Below are 19,901 nucleotides of genomic sequence, written 5' to 3'. Positions count from 1 at the left end.
TAGCCAATCAGAGCTGAAACTCGGTGCGATGACCCCTCCTATTTGCCCTCCCCCCTCCGGACGCTTTTGCTGCACCTGCTTTTGTCTTTTACAACACAAAGAAAAAGCCGCACTGTACGGCAGGAAGCTCGGCTCTGCCACATGGTGCTTTGTATTACTATAATGAGGAAGTTATTGTCTCGGCTTCTGACACACATCACCCTTTTCTACATTTAATAAGCAGCAGCCTGAGACACTTCATTTTGTAACTATGGCAAAGCAGATATAACCCGAGCAGAAAGCAGACATACAAACCTCTAAAACACAAAAACAATAGGTGGATAAAACCCCATTTTAACACCAACACACAACAAACTTTTGGGCCTTGCTGTCATAATGACAAATTCCTAGTGATGAGTTTAATATGCTTAATGTATTGTAACACTATGCAATACAGCTTAATAAAACTATTATAATCTACAATATCCTATGGTGTGGAGGATCACCCACACTGGCATATGAAAAAAGAACTCATGCCATGTTAATGTGCTGCCATAAACATCGATAACCTGTGCACAACGGGCTGCTCCAAGGATACGAAGCAACAGGTTATCTCCTACTGTAAAGTAGTTTCTTCAAATGAGTCCTGAACATGAAATGAGTTAAGTCTTTTCATGTTCAGGACCTTTCTGTTCACCTACATAGAGGACAGTTTGTGCAGCATGGCTGAGCAGTTGAGGAGTTGGTAGCCCAGAGACACGGTGCCAGTGTCACCTCCTGAAAGTGGAGCCGATAAGCTGTGGCACCAGCATACCTTCCCGCCCCTTGGTGCCTTGGAGTTCCACTGCTAAGTACCAAGTGTCAGGCTAACAGTGAGGTGACACTCTAATGACTTCAATAAAAAGGCATTTAATTCACACCTTCTCCTCTATGAACTGCTTCACTTTTCACACATGCCCTTTGTAGCTGCCCATGAAACTCATTCATATCCTCTTGATAAATCCCCACCACTTCCAGCTGTGTGTCCCTGTCAAAGAGCCAGCCTGAAGAGTCCTGTTGCCCTGCTTTGATCTTATTTGTCCCCCTTTTAGATGACTGGTCTATCTAAAGGTAAGAGCTGGAATGAACACATTGAAAGACAAAAGGCTCCACCTGCTGGTTAAGACAGATTAAAACAGGTAGACATGAGGAGTCACTGTAATAGATGGTCAAAGTTTATCTCTTTGAATGTCTGATGATTCCAAGGTCAAAGGCCTACATGATGGAGATCAACAGCTGAAATATTATAGTGGTGAATGTGATCTTAGCATGCACGATACAGTTTTGTAAATCCCCAACATTTTACAACAAACATATAGGTTACCTTTAACCTACATCTTCAACTGGAATAAACATGTTCAAATCTAAGAGTATGCACTTATTTATTTTACATTTAATGAAGCTAAACCCTGGGTAACAGAAAATCATATGAGAATGAATAGCCTTAGAAAAGCTGTAAAAAAAATGAGGAGCTCGACACATAAAAAAAAATCAAAACATCAAAATGAAAGACAAATAAAGCCCTCCCCTTCTATGATGACCTCTAAGACCATGCAGCTGTCATTAATGCAAGGTCAGGTAGGCCCCTCTGATTGGTCCATGCACAGTACACTGCACCACGGCATTGGTCCAGATGTTTGCCGAAAGGAAGGAGTCTGTCTCGAGAGTATACACACACTAAAGCAGCAGGTCTTCCGCATTTCCCCACACGAGATGCGACTTGGCACGATGAATCTAGAGACAGGAGGGAGCAGTCAGTCACCAGAACATTTTTCAGAATTTGTGTTTATTTCTGAAAAGGTGTCTCTTTGCACAGCATTAGCACAGATCATGTGTATGTGAAGTGTGCACACTGCACACATAACGGCTAATTCAACTTCATTCATCTCTAAACAAGAACAACTGAATTACCATAAATATCCATGTCATCAATATATTGCAACAGACAAATATCAATCCTTACAAATGCTGGCTGATTTCTAGCAATCTGCTTGCTTATGTATGATTTAATGTTTTTGTAAATTTAGTAAATAGCAGTCCTTGAATCTTCCTTTTATGCTATGGACTTAAACAGCAAAGTCTAACAGGCTAAATGCTGTGAATAAGTCTGACTGCACAAATGCAAGGGCGTGAGTATCATCTATTACAGCAGAAACCTCACAAGCCTTTGACATACAAATGGCTACTTAAAGGCGTAAGTTACAATACTGAGATCTAAATCATGTCAATGACCTCACTCTCCCCATCCTTGCATGCCATTGAAAGGCCCCAGTGACAGTCACGGGGGGGGGTCATTCAGGAAAATAGGGCAGCCCCATCCAGTGACCATCATCTCTTGGTAACAGACAGTGGCTGCCCTTCTCTCACCATTTCTTGTTCCGAGGCTTCAACTCCTCGGCAGCGTTCCTCAGGAAGATGTAGTTCTTTTTCTGGGGGTTATAGTACTCATGGCCCTGGAGGATGCAGAGTTCCAGTTAGCAACTCTTTGGGCCACAATTCTGAGTCAACTTAGCAAGAGCAATATCAAAAACTGCTGTAAAGACTTTACACCCTCTACCTTGGACCAGTCGTAACTGGAAGCATATGCAAATATGTTGCCATTGTGGTTGAAGCAGCAGGCTGTAATGGGTTGGTCAAGCTGCTCTGACGTCTTCAGCTTGGTGCGAGCATCTTTGTCCCAGAAGCTGAAGCGCCCATCTGAGCCCACAGTAGCAAGTGTGCCATGGACAGGGTGAAAGGATATGGCATTCACCTGAGGGAAGAAAGATGAAAGAAATAGATGGAAACATTATGTCATTACATTTTTTTGTGTCAACTCTGACTCAGAAATTAAGAAGAATTTACAGCATAGATGTCTTGTGGAGTGGACGTGTTGGTTCCATTGGACCTGTGGCACTTAAACGTGAAGTTGTCTTTGGCTCTGAAAGGTTTTAGGAAACAATCAGGTGTTATTTTACTTTAGGGCTTCATACATTTTTTCATTCTTTGCTAATTGAGTAACACAAATACATGTGCACTTTACTTAGTGTGAGTAATAGGGTTGATTTAGATACTCACGGATTTGGAGGATTGATATAATGGATTGCCACTCTGCCTTCAATACTTCCCAGTGCAAAACCCGTAGGCTTGTTCTGCTTGTCCTTGAATATGGCAACACAGCGGTGCTGCAATATAGGAGGAGGAAAGCAAGGCACGCATTCATTAAAAATGTTTTAGTCTTCCACATTTGGTTTTACACTTAGTATTAAACTAAATAAATAAATAAAAATAAGATGACCAATGAAACTGACAAAATGTTTACTAAATTACAAGAGGGAAAGAAAACATGAGAAGGAGAGCGTGCATAGAGGAAATGTACCTGATGCTTGAGAGGAGAGTCTATTCTGCGAAACTCAGAGGGTTGGTTCTCTAGCTGGTAAACTATTAGGCCTCTCTCAGCAGTGGCAACCACTGCCATGGGGTACACCTATGTATAACAAGGAGAGAGAAAAAAATCAGTAATAAATAATTAAGTACTTAATCATTTTTAAATTATTGTTATGAAGCACTTACAACATCTGCACAGTAGCATCTCTCTGGCATCTGCAAGGACATCATCGGATTGGGAGAGCGAGTGTCCCAGAACTGCAAAGAAAGAAGAAAATCTGTTACACCTCATAGCGGTACAGTATTCAACAGCATTTGCTATGCCACTGTTTGATTAGCTTGTTAATCCTGGTAACTTCTTAATTTCTAAACAAAAGACAACAGAGACTAAATAGTAGCTTTTGTTTGATCAACAAGATGTTGACATTCACCTTACCATAAAGTTATTTTGGTGATGTCACAGATAAGTTAAACCATACAGCAGCACCCTGATTGATTTGCATGCAAAAATAAGTGACTAATCTCAACCTGGTAGAAGAATGGTGCTGCATTTGGCAATCAAGTAAGCACCATCCTCTAGCACATTAAGTTTAAGATAACCACCATATTATCATCTACTATTCAACCTATTTTATTTAAAAAAAATAAATAAAATACAATAGTTTCAGCTACCTTCAGCGTTTTGTCCCAGCTGCCAGTCATGATACAGCTGTAGTTTGGGGCTTTTATCCAGTGGATCGCTTTAATTGGACCATCATGCTGTGAAGAAGAACAATCATAGGCGTAAGATGATTCTGCTTCATTCATAACCATATAGTTAATGTGGTGACCATCCGACCTGTGCAATCTGCATTGCTTGATTGCTGTTAAGATCCCACATCTTGGCCGTCTTGTCACAGGAAGCAGTGAAGACTTTACTCCCATCCTGGTTAAAAATAATATCACATCATACATTATTACAGAATCCAGCAAACAACATCTACAGCAGGTCTTAAGTTCCACTTGACCTACATCACTCCAGCATGCATCTAGCACTGGCCCTGTGTGCATCTGTTGTGCTTTAGGGACAGTCTGTCCGTTGTCCTGCACCTCCCAACAACGGACCTGAAGTCAGATAATATGACAGAGTTCAAATGTGAAAATGTACACTCTACAATTGCACTTGTTATAATTAATATGAACAAATAAATAACTCACATCATTAGCCCATGATCCCCCAATAAGGAAGTTCCCTGGCAGGTTGGGGGGGCTGAAAGCCAGACAGCTAATGCTGTCATCTGGAGGTGAGGTCACTTCAACATCCTGAAGGTCGTAAATAACAAATATTAAGAGGAGGTTACATTTAAAAGAATCATTGCAGCCATGTCAAAGGGCTCTCTCCTGTACCCTGCTGGTTTACCTTCATAGGATTATGACTGTCTGTTGTTGTGCTTCCAAAGACACCAGTCCCTCCTGTTCCAAAACCGGAGCTTGTTCCAAATAAACTCATAATGCATTAAGGTAATTCCTAATGTCCGTCTGTGAGAAAAGACGAAAACAAAGTGCTTTACATTATTTTATTTACAATACGCATAAATTATTTATTATTACAATAATTAACAGGCTTTTAAAAAGGTAATAAATAAAAAGATAAAAAGGACACCCACAAACTGGATGTGACACCATTGCGACAGCTAAACAATCAAGACAATATTAGTGGCTAACGTGAATGCTATTGACCTAATGTATGTTTTGTTACTAGACACATTTAAACGTTTATTTTAATACTAGAACAGAGTCGTGTTTGCCTGACGATAATGCTAGCTACCTCAACTCCGGGTTCTAGATTGTTGGTGCTAGCGGCGTGTTAACGATGGGTAAATGTACACTTTAACTACGCGTGATTATAAATACATGCTACAAATATGTTACTACTTCAGAAATAAAGTGGATCACCATGTAAATATGATTAACAATTTGCGATAGCTAACGTTAGCTAAACCGTGTCTTGCCGCACTGCCGAAGAACCTGGGTTAATAACTTTTCTGTTTCCCAGTTTAAAATGTCACACTGTGACACACTGTATCACCCTCATCACTACCCTCATCACTACGTGAACATACATACCGCAGGTTGGTTATTTGTGGCTATAAACCAGCAACGTAGCTGACAAAATGATTTCGCGCAGCAAGTGTGGCGGTTATTCCCGCAGGAGTGCACGTCGCCGTTCGATGACGTAACGGACATAGAAAAGACTTGCAATTTTAGGAGTTAACGCTTGAAGGCAGTGAATGACAGCAAATGTAGTAGTGTGCCAGGCCTCTTACCACAGTACAGGGGCCAGCGGGTCCACTGCAGGCAAGGTCCAACCCAGTTTGGACGATAACGTCCAAAACCGTGAGCCAGAGTCAGTAAAGGTAACACTCCATTAAAACAATTGTTACACATGTATGCGAATTCCTTGTTACTGCAATGTTGTACTGAATGATGTAGTTGAGAAGATGGGTCAAACTATGGGTTACTAATTTATTGTTGGTAATAACCATTCTTTAAACACTGACTAAAGTGCACCCACGTAGTAGAGATTTCTAAATGTTTGTAGTGAACGCCGAGGACACCTTAGTTTGTTTACATTTGCAGAATTGAGTCATGTAACGTGATCACTGCTGGAAAAGTGTCTATGATTTAAATTCTGAATACTTTTGCTCATTGTTAAGTTATTTGAAGAATGAATGAGTGATATATGTGAATGATTGTGAATGTGGCGAAGCAGACAAACTGGGAAGAATATTTGTAAAAAGAACATTTTGTTGTTGTGATGCATTACTTTCCCTCCATCTTTTGTGGTTTTATGAGCCAATCCTGCCACTGCTGCCTTTGTGCAAAGTACATGTAAAATCAGGACCACTGCTTTGTCATTCATCAATGCCCATCAAGTCACTGAATCTCTATTCAAGCACAAGTCACAGTACTTTGTGCAATGTAGCCTACACATTGTTCTGGTAATTCACTGGGGGCATTGGCATGTCTCCTCATGTATCTGGTCTGCTGTTGATCACTAAACAATTAGGGCGGGCCTGACTTGACTGTTTCAGTTCAAAGATGTCTGCTCTGAAGAAGGGATTAAGGCTTCCCCATTGTCACCTTTAGTCTGATCAGTGATAAAGTATCTTCTTGTGCACTTCTTTGATGCACAGTGGCACTAAATGTAAACTGCCAGGCGAGTACATGATGGCTGTGTGGCTGACACAACTTTTAGCTCAATAATACACTAATTAGACCCAATCTTCATGAGGGGTCAAAGAATCAAAGCTAGTACAAACCAGTGTACATTTTGAATGGCCCACACCCCTTCATCTAATTAACAAGACAGTGCCCTTGATGATAGGACACTCACCTTATTGCCTCGCCCCCACACATCGCTCCAATCCCTCCAGATTTAGTGTATCCTATTCTCAGCCGCCCGCGCCCCTCCCCTGGCGCAGCGTCTCAATAAAACCCAGTCAGGCTGGATCACTCCAAGACTTTGCGCAACGGTAGATGATGATGGACTGAGATTTAGCTCTGATATAGTGTAGTGTGTTTACCTTCCTCCACACACAGGAAGTGCCTTTATAAAGGAACCACCTCTCCATTCTTATATTTTGTCTAGTAAGGGACGCGCGTAAAAATGAGTGTGAAAATGGTGGCTAGCGCCTTGGCAACGACAACAATGCTCCTGTCGTGGTGTTACTGCGGGTTATCCACTCGTGTCGCCTTCTCCAACTTCTCGGTGGACAACGAGATACGCTCCAGCTTCATCCAAAGGCGGCTGCGGAGCCAAGAGCGCAGAGAGATGCAGCGAGAGATCCTCTCCATCCTGGGACTGCCGCACCGTCCGCGTCCGCACGTGTACACCAAGCAAAATGCTGCCCCGATGTTTATGTTGGACCTGTACAACACCATTTCTACGGACGCAGAGCCGCACAGATATCCTTACTACAAGACATTACTGCCGACACAAGCGTCCCCGGTGGTGACCCCACAGGACAGCCGCTTCCTCGATGACGCAGACACGGTGATGAGCTTCGTCAACCTCAGTGAGTATCCTGTCTTTTGTCATTCTTGTTGCATTTAGAGAAACTGTATAATTTCATTCAATGAGATTTTGTTCTGTATATACAAGAACCAGGCCGAGCAGAAGTCTCCCATTTTATCGCCACTATACACTAAATATAACTATACATGGACTTAGGGTAGCCCACTGTCACAAGCAATTAGAATCATTTCTGCTGAGTCAAAGTTTTATATGTTCTTACTTTCTTTCTTCACTTACACACAACACAGTACATTACTGAATTGTGTCTCAGTTAAAGCCACTGTGTCTGAAATCCCTAACCCCTTTGGGTCATTTTGTTTTCTCACCTGAAATCAAGCATTATGCATTCCAAGCTGTAAATGTTATGACAACATGCATATATCCGATTTCCCCAGAATCCCTTCAAAGCTCTGGAGAAGAGGCTTTAGCATGGCTTTGTTTCGCATGACCAGCAATTGAACAGGCATTTATAAACCCCTTAGGGAGCAAGACACAAGTTGATCTGCACATATGCATGATATTGCTGTACAGCACCATGGTGGGAGTGCTCGTTCAGAAAGCAGTAAATATAAAACAGGTGAATCCTGCTTTGATTCCCTTGAAATCCCCACAGCAGCTCTGATATCACTCTGGACAAACAGCAGGTATCTTGCATCCCAAACCAGAATGAGGGTTGTAGGTTGGTGTGAACAGTTAAAATTTGTTTATCTGATCTCTAAGAAAACTTAAACATTTCCATCCAACTGTTTCTCTCTGAACTCAAGCTTCTAAATAAAGTCATTTAGAGTTATGTTTTTAAATTAGCACAAAACATGCACTTAATAGAAAACACTTGGAGACCGTAAAGAAAACTTAAACATTACATTTTATGTCCTCCTGAACAGTCTTTAGCTAATGAGATCTGGAAACACTGTCTGAAAACCAATAGCAGATTTATGTGGTTTCACATTTGAAGAGTTTGATTATAAAGAGGAAGAAAGGGGGAAAACACATGCACAATATGAATGTGTATTATTTCTTTCTCAAACCCACCATGGCCTTCTGTGCTGATGATTGGCAGAGTTTTTAACTCAGGCTCCCACAGTGGGCTGGAGTGGCTCTGTCTTGGTGGTCTCTTGACGAGTGCTTCAAGACCAGAATGGATTTGGGTATTCCCCTTTTCAAAGACCACAGCTTCCAATGAGAAGGCAGGCAGCTGTAACTTATTTTATTCTTTTAGATAAATTAGCCACATCAGTATCTTTAAGTGAAATTAATGATGTTTGAGGGAAAGGGAATGCTTCACTCAAGGTCATATTGTTCAAGGTACGGTAGCTATACTGCACTTGCATTTGTAGTTTTTTAGGCCGCCCCTGTTACAGCAGCTCTCTGCTGCCCGTCACACCCACCTTCCTTCTGCTGTGCCTGGAGACGTGACCACAACACACCTGCAGACCACAAGAAAAGGCTTAATGAGCAGAAATGTCACCGGCTTTTATTTAAAATAATAGAGCGTAAAATGTTCTCCCAACAGAAGGAATGAACGTGGCTCTGAGGAACAGAAGGATTATTGTGTTTTTAAGAACCAGCAAGAAGAAATGTGCTTGTCCTGCTAAGCTGATCTTTAGGTAGCATAAGGAGATCATGCCAAGAATTTGCTTTGCCATGCTAGAAAATCTCATTATCCTTTCGTTTATTTATACATGCGTGATACCTTTTCCTCTCCTCTACTTTTAATTATAGGGTGCATTAACTTTGGTTTAAATTTCTTACAGGTAATAAAGCTATTCACAGATTAAAATGTAATAAAATGTGTGATTTACCATCTACCTTTAATAAGATTATTATGTCATTAATGCTATGGCTTGGTCACATTTCCATTCTGGTAGTCCTTGAGATGACATACATCTTAAAAACCCCCCACATAGATTAAAAAAACAACAACAACTATATAAAACTATAAAACTGCTATAGGTTAATGATAGCTCTGCAGCTGTGTGGCCCTGCACTGTCAGGAATAATCTGAAGTGTTGAAATGCCTCCCAGAGGGAAGTTTGCATATCTGAGGTCTGATCTCTGCAGCTAATGGCCCCTAACGTAAACACACCAAGTCCTTACAAGCAATTATTGCTTTCATAAAATCACCCCTCGTTCCCTTCCAGCATTTAATTGCGGTCAAACAAATGACTAGCAGAGTTCAGCATGCACAGCTCTCAACGATGAACGACTTGTGTGTTTTTGTGATGTAAAACAGTTTTTAAAAGACTGTGACTCAGTGTGTGTGTAGGCTCTGTAGGGCCATTAAATCTGTTCTGTTTCTAGTGTGAGGATGGTTGTGTGCGCACTGAAACAATAGTGGACCATCAGTTAGAACCCCAGATGATGTCATGGTGAATGCCAGCGGGCAGGATGTGTTTAAGGCGGCTAATCGCTGCTGCTCTGCACACCTTCACCAGAGACTTCCAGTGCTCTTTCCAAGGACAAGCACGTTGACTAATGCTGTAAAAACATGACACTGGAAAGCTCAGGAAGCTTTGGGGTCTTTCTGACCACTGTTTTCTGGAAACTCTTAACGTTGGAGAGCTTCAGCGGGCGCAGGACTGGGTGGAAACCTCACAGTGTCACCAGCTTCTGCTGTTCAACTTCTCCACAATCAGAATGAAGTCACTGGATGGTATGATGTATTGCAAAATGATCAGGGAGGTGTTGTGGGCAAGGAGTCTGGGAGAAAAGTGCGCATGAATTTGTGCTGCTCTCTGCTTTACTTCATGTGAGTGTGTTTGTAAAAGCACACTAGCTGCTGTGGTTTTCCGGGCTGTGCCTTAACAGGCCTTTTCTTGTGGTCAGCACATGTGTGCAATTTAAACAGGGAGCCAAACTGAGCCATGGATGCTTTTTTTTCTTCCCCCACATTGGCATGTATGGCAGACTTAACTTAAATGATGTTTAGCGGGATTTTTCCTATTTCTGACCAAGTGCTTACAAGAGAATCGCTTGAATCAACAACAGTTATCGCAAACACTGACTGGTCTACCATGTGATTGTACCAAAGATTTTGTCTGTACAAACTTTCTTTTTTTAAGGGTCAGAAAGAATCTTCTCTGTGTGCTGCAGAGAAAACACCTCCACCTGTTCTTTAACGTATCACATCGTGTCTGTCTCCCTTTCATAGTTGATCAGGATCAGGATCTTCTCTTCCAGCAGCACGCAAGAGAATTCCGGTTTGACCTTTCCCGTATTCCAGAGGGAGAAGCCATCACAGCAGCAGAGTTCAGGATTTACAAGGATTTCATCCAGGAGCAAAATGAGAATGAAACTTTCACAGTCAGTGTCTACCAGGTCCTGCAGGAACCTACAAACAGGTAAAGGTGTTTTTGTGTTATGTTTTGCTCTTGGTCAACTGTTAAACATGTATCTTATTTGTTTGCGCAGCTCTATTAGGAGGAGTAATAATATTTATGATAATAAGGATATCTGCTCTTCCTCGACCCTATTCCTAAGCTTGTCACACAGTATGATGGCAGAGGAAATAACTGAAAAAGCCTAGGAATGACACACAAACTGTGCCTAAAGTCACATGGTTTGTATGCTGTTCCATTATAACCTGCAGGACAGTTGTGTAAAAGATCGTATATCAATATGTCAAGTGACAGGATTCCTTCAAAAATAGTTTCAGTGGTGGTGTATCCTGCCTCCTGCCTGATAGCTAGGATAGGCTTCAGTCCCTTTGTGACTCTGTACAGGAGGAAGCATGTTAAGAACATTGATGGATGGCTGGATTTAAATGCCTTTCAGCGTGGAGCTACCAGTTTCTAAATTCCAAATAAATCTCTCTTAGATCTTAAAGTCATCTCAAGAACTGCTTGACATCAATGAGGTGATGTCTTTTGTGATTTGAATCATTTCACAGGTGTCCTTTGAAATGTTGTGGGTAACTAGATGTCTGATAGCTACAGTACATGTGTTTATCTTCCATTAGTGACACACATGTCATGTGGTTGACTTTAAACACTTTGTGCTGCTGTGAAAACTGGTTGTTATGCTACATTTCCCCAGACATTATTTGTGCTGATGTTAGTGTCAGCAGTGGCACTGTTTACACAGACATTAGTGTCAATTACAGAAATACGGTCCTTCTCACACATTAGAGCAGGGCAGTCCCCGGGAGACATGCATTTTCATCACTTAGCTCCAACCTCAAATAACGTGAAACCCTCAAGACGTCACTTACTCTGTCAGTGGCTATTCCTCCATGTCTCTGTCTGTATCACAGTCTCAAGCTTGTGTTTTGTCTGCCAGCTTCTGTTTCACTTTTCATGTTTTTAAACCACACATGGAATTACAGACTCTACACTCCACACACCTTGGAATAACTTCCTGTGGCCTCTAATGACCCACAGATACAGTTATTGCAATTTAAATTATTTATTTATTTATTTCTAAGCAAGAATGACAGTTTTCTAAGGTCAATTTGTTACAACATTCATTCAACAACAACTTCAAACCAGAATTTGGTTGATAATATCAAGCACGAGTGTCACAATAATCTTAAATATCTTTAACAAATAAAAGCAGAGCAGCAGACTATTGGTTGAGAAAAAGACTTTTAAAGGATTGTTTTTTCCCCCAGGTTTATAAGGATTAGTGGTTAGTAACAGTTAGTGTTAATGATATAAAAAATAGTTCTGCATTAAAATCTCCACTTCTCGGATACCTCCATGACTTATTGATTGATTAATAATCTATAAATTCCTGTAAAGAAGACAGAGAGGCAGAAACTTTCATGTTATGATTGACTAAAAGTATGCACATTCTGAACTTGTTACAACTTGCTAACACTTAAAACCCTTTTCAGGAGGTATTATTATGGATGGTAATTAAAAAGTGGCTTTTAACGTGGGTCATGTGTGGCCAGTGGATTTAGATAAGTGTTTTATCTGTGACAGTGGAGCTGACGATGGTGTTAAAGGCAACACCATTGTCATTCACACAAAGGCTACCACACACAGACGAGCAGGCAGCAGGACAAAAGGCAGACGTCTGCCTGATGTCTGAACCTCAGTCTGCGAACAAAGCATTTGTCTGTGAGATCTGCCCTGAAGACGAGGCATGTCACTGTGGAGTCCTCTTAAGAGGTGTTGAGAAAGTGAGGCTTTAATAACGTTCACAGCAGGGGCTGTTCACCGAGCATGCTCATAGCTAAGTTAAACAAGTAAAAATTACATTTTGAATGAAAGGGAATGTATTGTATTCCCTCGCAATACAAATTTCCATTAGTTTTACTGTAAGCTTATAAGCAGACAGTTGGTTTTCCCTGCTGATGCAGTGAAAACTGAGCAGCTGAGTAATCAGCAACATTCCCCTGTTTTGTTTATTTAGGTTTTAGGTTGCTGCTTCATGGTTCTTTTTGTGCATCTTCACAGCTCTCCATGTTAGCACTTTTACCAACTGCCTTACAACATAAAACAAGTGGTCCCACACATAACGGCACTGTAAATATTACAGGACCAGTTGATACATTTTTTATTGAAGTTGCATGACAGCCAAACATTTTGCTTAGAATCCCACATTCCTTCAGATTGTGTTCCAGAGGCCTCAGAAATCAACATGCAGTGAAAAACAACAGGTCACTCATCATGGCTGACATTTCATCAACAGCGTGTGACATATGTCATCTCTGAGATTTCAGTCTGCTGCCAAACAAGTATTTTTCGCTGAAAAGCTGTTTTGACACTTCAGCCTAATACGAACATGTATTTACACTTGGGTCTCTCCTCAGTGAAGTGGAGCTGCTGCTGTTGGACAAGAGAGAAGTTTGGGCCTCAGAGGAGGGCTGGCTGATCTTCGACCTGACCACCACAAGTAACCTCTGGCTGACCAACCCTGAGCAGAACCTTGGACTGCACCTGGTCATCGACGACAGTCATGGTTAGTTGCTCCCACATCTCATAGGTTGAAGCAGCAACAGTGTTTGTCTGCAGTAATTAATACTAATACTAATATGTATTAAATAAATCTGTACAAAGGGTTCTCTCTGATTTTAAAGTAATTGTGGTCATATTAAGATGAATAAAGGCAACATAGGGTAGACTGTGTGACTTTGTCACATTTAGTGGTTTGTGCTTTGTGTGTCCCTATGTAGGCCGGAGGAGGAACACTCAACTAGCTGGGCTGGTGACAGGCAGTGGGCCCCAGGACAAGCAGGTCTTCGTGGTTGTCTTCTTCAAAGCCAATGAGGTGCGATTTCGCAGCATCCGCTCAGCCCACGGCCACAAGGGGCGCCAGTCCAACCGCTCCAAACCCCAGAGGACTGTCCAAGATGCTCTGAAGGCGGTGGAGGCTGCGACAGGTGCCTTCAAATCTCATCAAACATAGAGCTTAGCCATATGTTGGTCTACCAGCTAACAGTGTGTGTTTGCAAATTGTTAGTTTCAGATAACCTGGGCTTCTCTAAAGAGGGATGTAAAAAGCATGAGCTGTATGTCAGTTTCAGGGATTTGGGATGGCAGGTATGGCACAAATTTAAATGCATTATATATATATATATATATATATATATATTTCTTCAAAGGTGACATTTTACTAAAGCTTTGCTGTTGATTAGGACTGGATCATAGCACCTGAGGGCTATGCAGCCTATTACTGTGATGGGGAGTGTGCCTTCCCTCTCAACTCATACATGAACGCCACCAATCATGCTATTGTGCAAACTCTGGTAAGCACCAAACCAACCCTGACCAATGATACTTTCAACAGTAACTTCTCCAAGGATTCTTATGTGTTCTCTTCTGCCATAGGTACACTTTATCAACCCAGGGACAGTGCCCAAGCCCTGCTGCGCCCCCACACAGCTCCACGGCATCTCAGTGCTATACTTTGACGACAGCTCCAACGTCATCCTCAAAAAGTACCGCAACATGGTGGTCAGGGCCTGTGGGTGTCACTGACTGCTGCTATTGAGATCTGAAAATCTGGGGAGATGGAAGAACCAAAAACAGGAGATGACTGACTGACTGACTGACTGGTCACCAGGAAGCTCTTGCCACAAAGCAAGCTTCAAACTGAGGGTCTGCTTTTATGACCAGCAGCTGAGCTGGCCTCACCCTTCAGGCCACAGAGGCTGAACAAAGAGTTTTATTTTGTTTTTCTGTGACTAGTAAAGTGCACTGAAAAGAGCTGTGTGGAGTTATTTCACAAGCTCAAATAGAACTTTTGTTTACATGATGAAAAAAGTACAAATTTTCTGCATGTGTTTACTGATGTAAGATGGATTGGCCTTTAGACTAGCTGTATGAACTAACATGCACAATTCAACATGCCAGATGGACAGGTGTAGAACATCTGCAGCAGCTCAGTGAATAATGACAGCAGTTAATAACAATGTGTGGGACTCACAGGCCTGGCTTGTGGACTTATTTCCTGGTGCAGACATATATGACAACACCTGCAAGAGGCTTGAGGTCAGCAATTCATCATCACAAGATGGACATCAGGGTGTGCACCATCACCCTTCCCAGTGCAGCTGCCCTCTGGTGTCAGAGCACAGCTGCAGGTGGGCAAAGAGAGGCTGTCGCTTTTTTGTCACATTTTCACATTAAAAAGATGTAAACTATGAAGCAGATGTGACGTTTTTACCTTAATAATTACATTATTACCACCAAAGTGAGGAACTGTACAAATATGAAGGCATTTATAGACATAACATTTATTGTTTTCTCAAAGTAGAGACTCAATCTGTGAATGGCACCCTTTGCTGGAACACTCGAGTCAGTATTTCATCCCATTTAATTAAATGTAAACTTTTGAGTGGCTTAAAACACACTCAACCTTTTATTATTATAGCATGAGCTTCCACTGTAAAAAGTGACATCAATACAAAGCATCTGTATCATATATGTATATAACAGCCAAGCACATGAAGGCAATCACACTGACATTCACTGGGTTTACTTTACTAACCACATATTAAATCACTACTCACACTGTTAAAAACACATATAATAGTATCTGTAAATAGAAAAGAGGTAGAAGCGTAAATTTGAATTCGACAATTTAAAAAGGTGTTGATCATCATTAAACTGAGGGAAATATTAACCTGATGCTTAATTTGAATCAGTTTTCCTTTTGTGATTGAAGAGAAATCTCACATAACATTAGGCAGAGAAGAGATAAAGTTGACCTGAGGGAGTATTTTTATGTGCTTTCAAGGAGCATGGGCTCATTTAGTCAGAAGTAGCTTAAATAGGAGAAGAATATGAATATTTACACACACAATTACAGCTGTCCTAAAATGCACCAAAGGAGCTCAGACATAAGCTGTCATAGACTTTAATTAGGCACACACAAAGTCTAATGACCTGACAAACTCATACTGTCGCTGTGTGATCCCTGACTAACTTGATGAATACACTCTGTGCTTATATAAGCTGAGGATTCAATTTCTCTTTCCCTTTTAGTTGTTACTCCTTAGATACTAATCTGAATGACAGTCAAGCACAGAGATGTGATTCAGGAGGTAGAAGGACAGCAAATATAGGCTGATAGTAACAGAGCTTACAAGAGAGCAGCTAGCTCCCTGTCCGTAAAACAGAGATCCTACATACAATTACTTCCTGGCCCTCTTGGCTCGGGGGCAGAATAGTGTCTCCTGCGGACTGTGTCAGCCCCTGTCCTCTGCCCCCTTTCTGGCTGCTTTGGCCCTGGGGGAACCAGGATGCATGGGTCACTTTGCAGGTGTGGTGCTTTTAAGGGTTTGCATCCTTCCTCTGACTTCTTGGGTGAACTTTTTTGCTCCAGGGTTGCTGACAGTGGAGATGAGACGGGTGTGAGAGCCAAGCAGACGTCTCCCACACTGAGCTGACGGCATTGCAGGCCACAGAGACGGGCAGTCCTTTGAGGGCTGCAGGAAGACCAGCCCCTCCCACGCACAAAGAATGGGTATTCCACATACACGTCCACCAACTCCTGGAGTGGGAAGACACATTCAATAGAATGACACATAGGAATGCAGTTTTGACATTTTCTCACTAGGGGGTGGTATTCCAGTCTGAGAATCTATTGGTGCTTAAATTTGATTGCAGTTATAGCCCTGAAGTGTTGCCTAGCCTCTGCAGCTTAGCAGGTTTCATGTGAAGATTCAGCAAATACCTTTGAATAAATGCAGATTAATTGATCTGCACACCCTTTTACAGCAGAGCCATGCTGCAGTGTATGCAGAATGTGGTTTGGTACTGACTTGCTGAGATAAGCAAGGCTTTGGTCTTATTGGCATCACATACAGTTTTTAAAGTCATTTATATCTTATGCAATAATAGTACCATAATAATGATGTATAATATAATACCAACCCTATCATTACTGATGCTAAAAGAAGGCAGCATTAATTTTGGATTTTGACAGGATCTATTCATTTATGCTCTTTAACACAAAATGTCATCAAGTGCAAACATGTATGAGGCATTTAAATGCAGTATTCAAAGGTATTGTGGTATAATGACTAATTGTGTAGGCTCTGCTGTGTATAATACCACTGATCTTCCTTCACCTGGGACTGCTGGTCATGAAGCAAGATGAGGAGGCGGAAGATTGAGGAGGATGAGGCTGATGGAGAGATGCTCTGCACCGTGCAGCAGCTCAGACGCAGGTCAGGACAGGCCAGTGAGCCAAGCAGAAAGTCCTCAGTCTGCAGGTGCTCCACTCTTCTTAGCCGACCATCTCTAAGTTCAATGAGAGAACCTGCCACAAAATGTGGGAGCAGCCAGGGGAAACGGTTAGGAGAGGCAGAGGAAGAAGCATGCTGGGAAGAGCCAGTGGGGGAGTCCTCCTTTGTGGACATGCATGTGCTGTCTGAGCTTGCTGGGGAAACTCTTCTGAAGGAATGTCCAGAAACGGTTCTTGTTGTTTTGTGCAACAAATCAAGTTGCAGTGTGAGGTCCTCTTCTGGAGAGTGAGGTAGGCACATGCTCAAAGCTGGAGGACTGGCTTTTTCAACCCTGGGACAATACTCCATATTACTGTCTCCTCTCTTCATATATGGACCTTTATGCCTGCCGTAGCTCTGCCTCACCGAGCTCAGACCTTTGTCCTTTAATGTCTTCTCCCAGCCATAACCTCCATGCACTCTCTGGAAACCCTCAGGGATCAGGGAGAGAGAGTTGTGCCTGGAGGTGTAGGGCAGATGACCAGGGATGAAAGCAGGCGTGCCAGACAAGTTGCTATGGTTCTGGTAATTGTGGGAAAAATCCCATCCAGGGTGCAGGGGACTGAACTCTCTCCACTCTGTCCAGCCATGATGCTCTCTGAATGCAGAAAGGGCATGAGGATTGGACCTTGTGGGTGTCTGTATCCAGGGCTGGTAAAGTGCAGGCATCCTTCTGGGTACAGGCTGAAATGGGCCTGTATGTTTTGTCTTGTAAGGATATGGCGCTTTGAAATTTGCAGCATCACACTGTTGGTCCTGCAGCATTGAGCATGCCTTCTGTTCCCTCTTTTTGAAAGGGAGGCTGTCTCCGTCTGAGACCAGAACCGGGTTCATGGTGAAAACACTCACTCACACTGCTTGGCTTCCTGTAGAGATGGTGTTGTGATCATTTGACACAGACTCCATTAGTCTCGCTACTGACCCAAGGTCTTCATAATCTACACAGCAGAAGAAACAGCAACATTTAAATGATCATAAATATGTTGTCAAGCTGAAGAAAAAAAAAATCTCTGAATAAACGACAGAACTTCTGTCTCGCGAGCGCCTTGTGATGAGATCACTGCCTGTAAATATCCCCTTGGCATATGAATGATAACTTTACCATTTGCTTTAAATTACAGCTTTCCAACCATCGTTTGCTATATTGACAGGCTTAGTTTGAAGAACAATGATTAAAACGTTACTATGGCAATAAAATACAGCAGTGTGGTTGTGGAAGGCCTGAGTGTAGTGAGGACAAGGTCAAATGTTAGTGGTGGGTGCGAAGTTAGAAGGTCAGATTATTTAAGTAAACTCACCTGCTTTAAGCCTAAAATATCTTCCACTAAAGTTTCTATGGTTATTTGTAGTGAAATGTGTATATTCACTGACTAAACACTGAAACCCCATTATCCTCCTTACACACATGCACAGCAGTGAGTCAGTTCACCGAGGTGGGCTAAATATAAGCACCTTGCGGTCAGACACACAGCAGTGTCTTAGCGAACAAAGGCATTTATATAATTTTGCACAAAGTGTTACAGAGAGGTAAGAAGCAGCGAGGGACATTAACAGCCTGTCAATGCAAAGCTCATCCCATGATTATGTCATCAGCTGAGCATCGCTGCTGAATGGACTTCTTTGACAGGCATGTCTCTGATATGAGCTGTTTCTGTATTATGAGTGTGTGGGATCAGACAACACCCTCACACTGACATTCCTGTGTGAGCACTGGAGACATAAATAGATAAGTATATTTGTCAGCTGCAGTGTGAATGTAAATGAATTCAAATGGCATGGTGGTGTGGGCTACTAACTCACAGTGACCCACACAGGTATGATCAGAGCATCACTCCAGCATGGCCTGTAACCATATGAGGTAATCATCATCACTACAGGTCACTAATGTATGCAAATCAAATGTACACACAGCAGTGTTCAGTGTTTGCTGCCTTCATGATAACGACATGCATATCAGTAGTGACAATGATGCATTTAGTCAGCTCACTGTTTGTCTCTGTGAAGCAGATATAAATAAGTTCAATGAAGAGTTTCTTTTGCCTTTTTCTCTACATAAATCAAGATCTTACTTACGTCTTCCGTCTGTGTGTCTCTGCATATCCATCTTCACACAGCGTGTCCACCCATGCTCACAGCACGAAGGCAGACACTCACACACCTGTCTGGCTTGAGCAGTCCTCGCAGTCAGCAGGTGAAAAAGCAAAACATAGCAGAATGAGCAGATGCATCCAGACAAGCTCAACAGACTGCCTGTCAGACACACACTCCTCCTTTTCTCTTCTCTTCTTTTCTCTTCTCCACCCCCCCTCTCTCTCTTCCCTCCTACTCGCTTTTACATTTACACTCCCACTCTGCTCAGTCAGTCCTGTTAACCTTTCTCAGACAGATTTGATGTCTCTCCCTCTGCTTTTTTCTCTCTCTTCTTGCATCTGAACTTGTTCACCCTGTGTTTGCTGCTAAGTAGCACTCTTATCCTCTCTTCCATTTGTAATCACCCTCCTCTTCCTCTCTTTACATATTACACACACTCTCTTGCTCACTCTGTAGCTCTCTGTTGTTGGGTGTATAATTAGAAATGAGACTGCTGTGCAACTCCTCAGCTGATGGTAGGTGTATGACTGCCTGATGACTTTGGCGTTTTGCCTAGTGCAGTGAAGGTGGGAAACCATTGCTTTAGACCAGCCAGAAAACACACACACACACACTGACACATACAGTAAAAAGAAAAGATGAGGGACAGCACAACAACAGAAATCTTGCAGACACATCTGCAGCCTGAAA

The 19,901-nt window shown here is 42.2% G+C and overlaps 2 protein-coding genes across 3 annotated transcripts; one reads left to right on the top strand and one right to left on the bottom strand.

Moving 5' to 3' along the window:
• Positions 1-1,171: 1,171 nt before the first annotated feature.
• rae1 (ribonucleic acid export 1) lies at positions 1,172-5,597 on the bottom strand. 2 transcript variants are annotated; one of them, XM_028406005.1, is made up of 13 exons: positions 5,491-5,597; positions 4,784-4,902; positions 4,582-4,686; positions 4,396-4,488; positions 4,223-4,309; positions 4,057-4,143; positions 3,571-3,642; positions 3,377-3,484; positions 3,076-3,182; positions 2,863-2,938; positions 2,576-2,770; positions 2,386-2,471; positions 1,172-1,752 (listed from the first exon to the last, which is right to left on the bottom strand). In XM_028406005.1, coding segments are annotated over exons 2-13 (1,107 nt in total). In that variant the 5' UTR covers positions 4,874-4,902; positions 5,491-5,597; the 3' UTR covers positions 1,172-1,751. The 2 variants fall into 2 exon arrangements, with proteins under 2 accessions (XP_028261806.1, XP_028261805.1); XM_028406004.1 differs by lacking the exon at positions 1,172-1,752 and having other exon boundaries at positions 2,382-2,471.
• Positions 5,598-7,045: 1,448 nt separating this feature from the next.
• Positions 7,046-14,367, top strand: LOC114436104 (bone morphogenetic protein 7-like). Its single transcript, XM_028406191.1, has 7 exons — positions 7,046-7,442; positions 10,593-10,782; positions 13,200-13,348; positions 13,563-13,769; positions 13,856-13,929; positions 14,025-14,135; positions 14,218-14,367. Exons 1-7 carry the CDS (start codon positions 7,046-7,048, stop codon positions 14,365-14,367), a joined length of 1,278 nt encoding a protein of 425 aa, XP_028261992.1.
• Positions 14,368-19,901: the final 5,534 nt, after the last annotated feature.

Source organism: Parambassis ranga, chromosome 5, assembly GCF_900634625.1.
Source record: "Parambassis ranga chromosome 5, fParRan2.1, whole genome shotgun sequence".
NCBI classification, from domain to species: domain Eukaryota; kingdom Metazoa; phylum Chordata; class Actinopteri; family Ambassidae; genus Parambassis; species Parambassis ranga.
The sequence above is the reverse complement of the archived record's forward strand: the minus strand, read 5'-3'. Positions and strand labels throughout refer to the sequence as shown.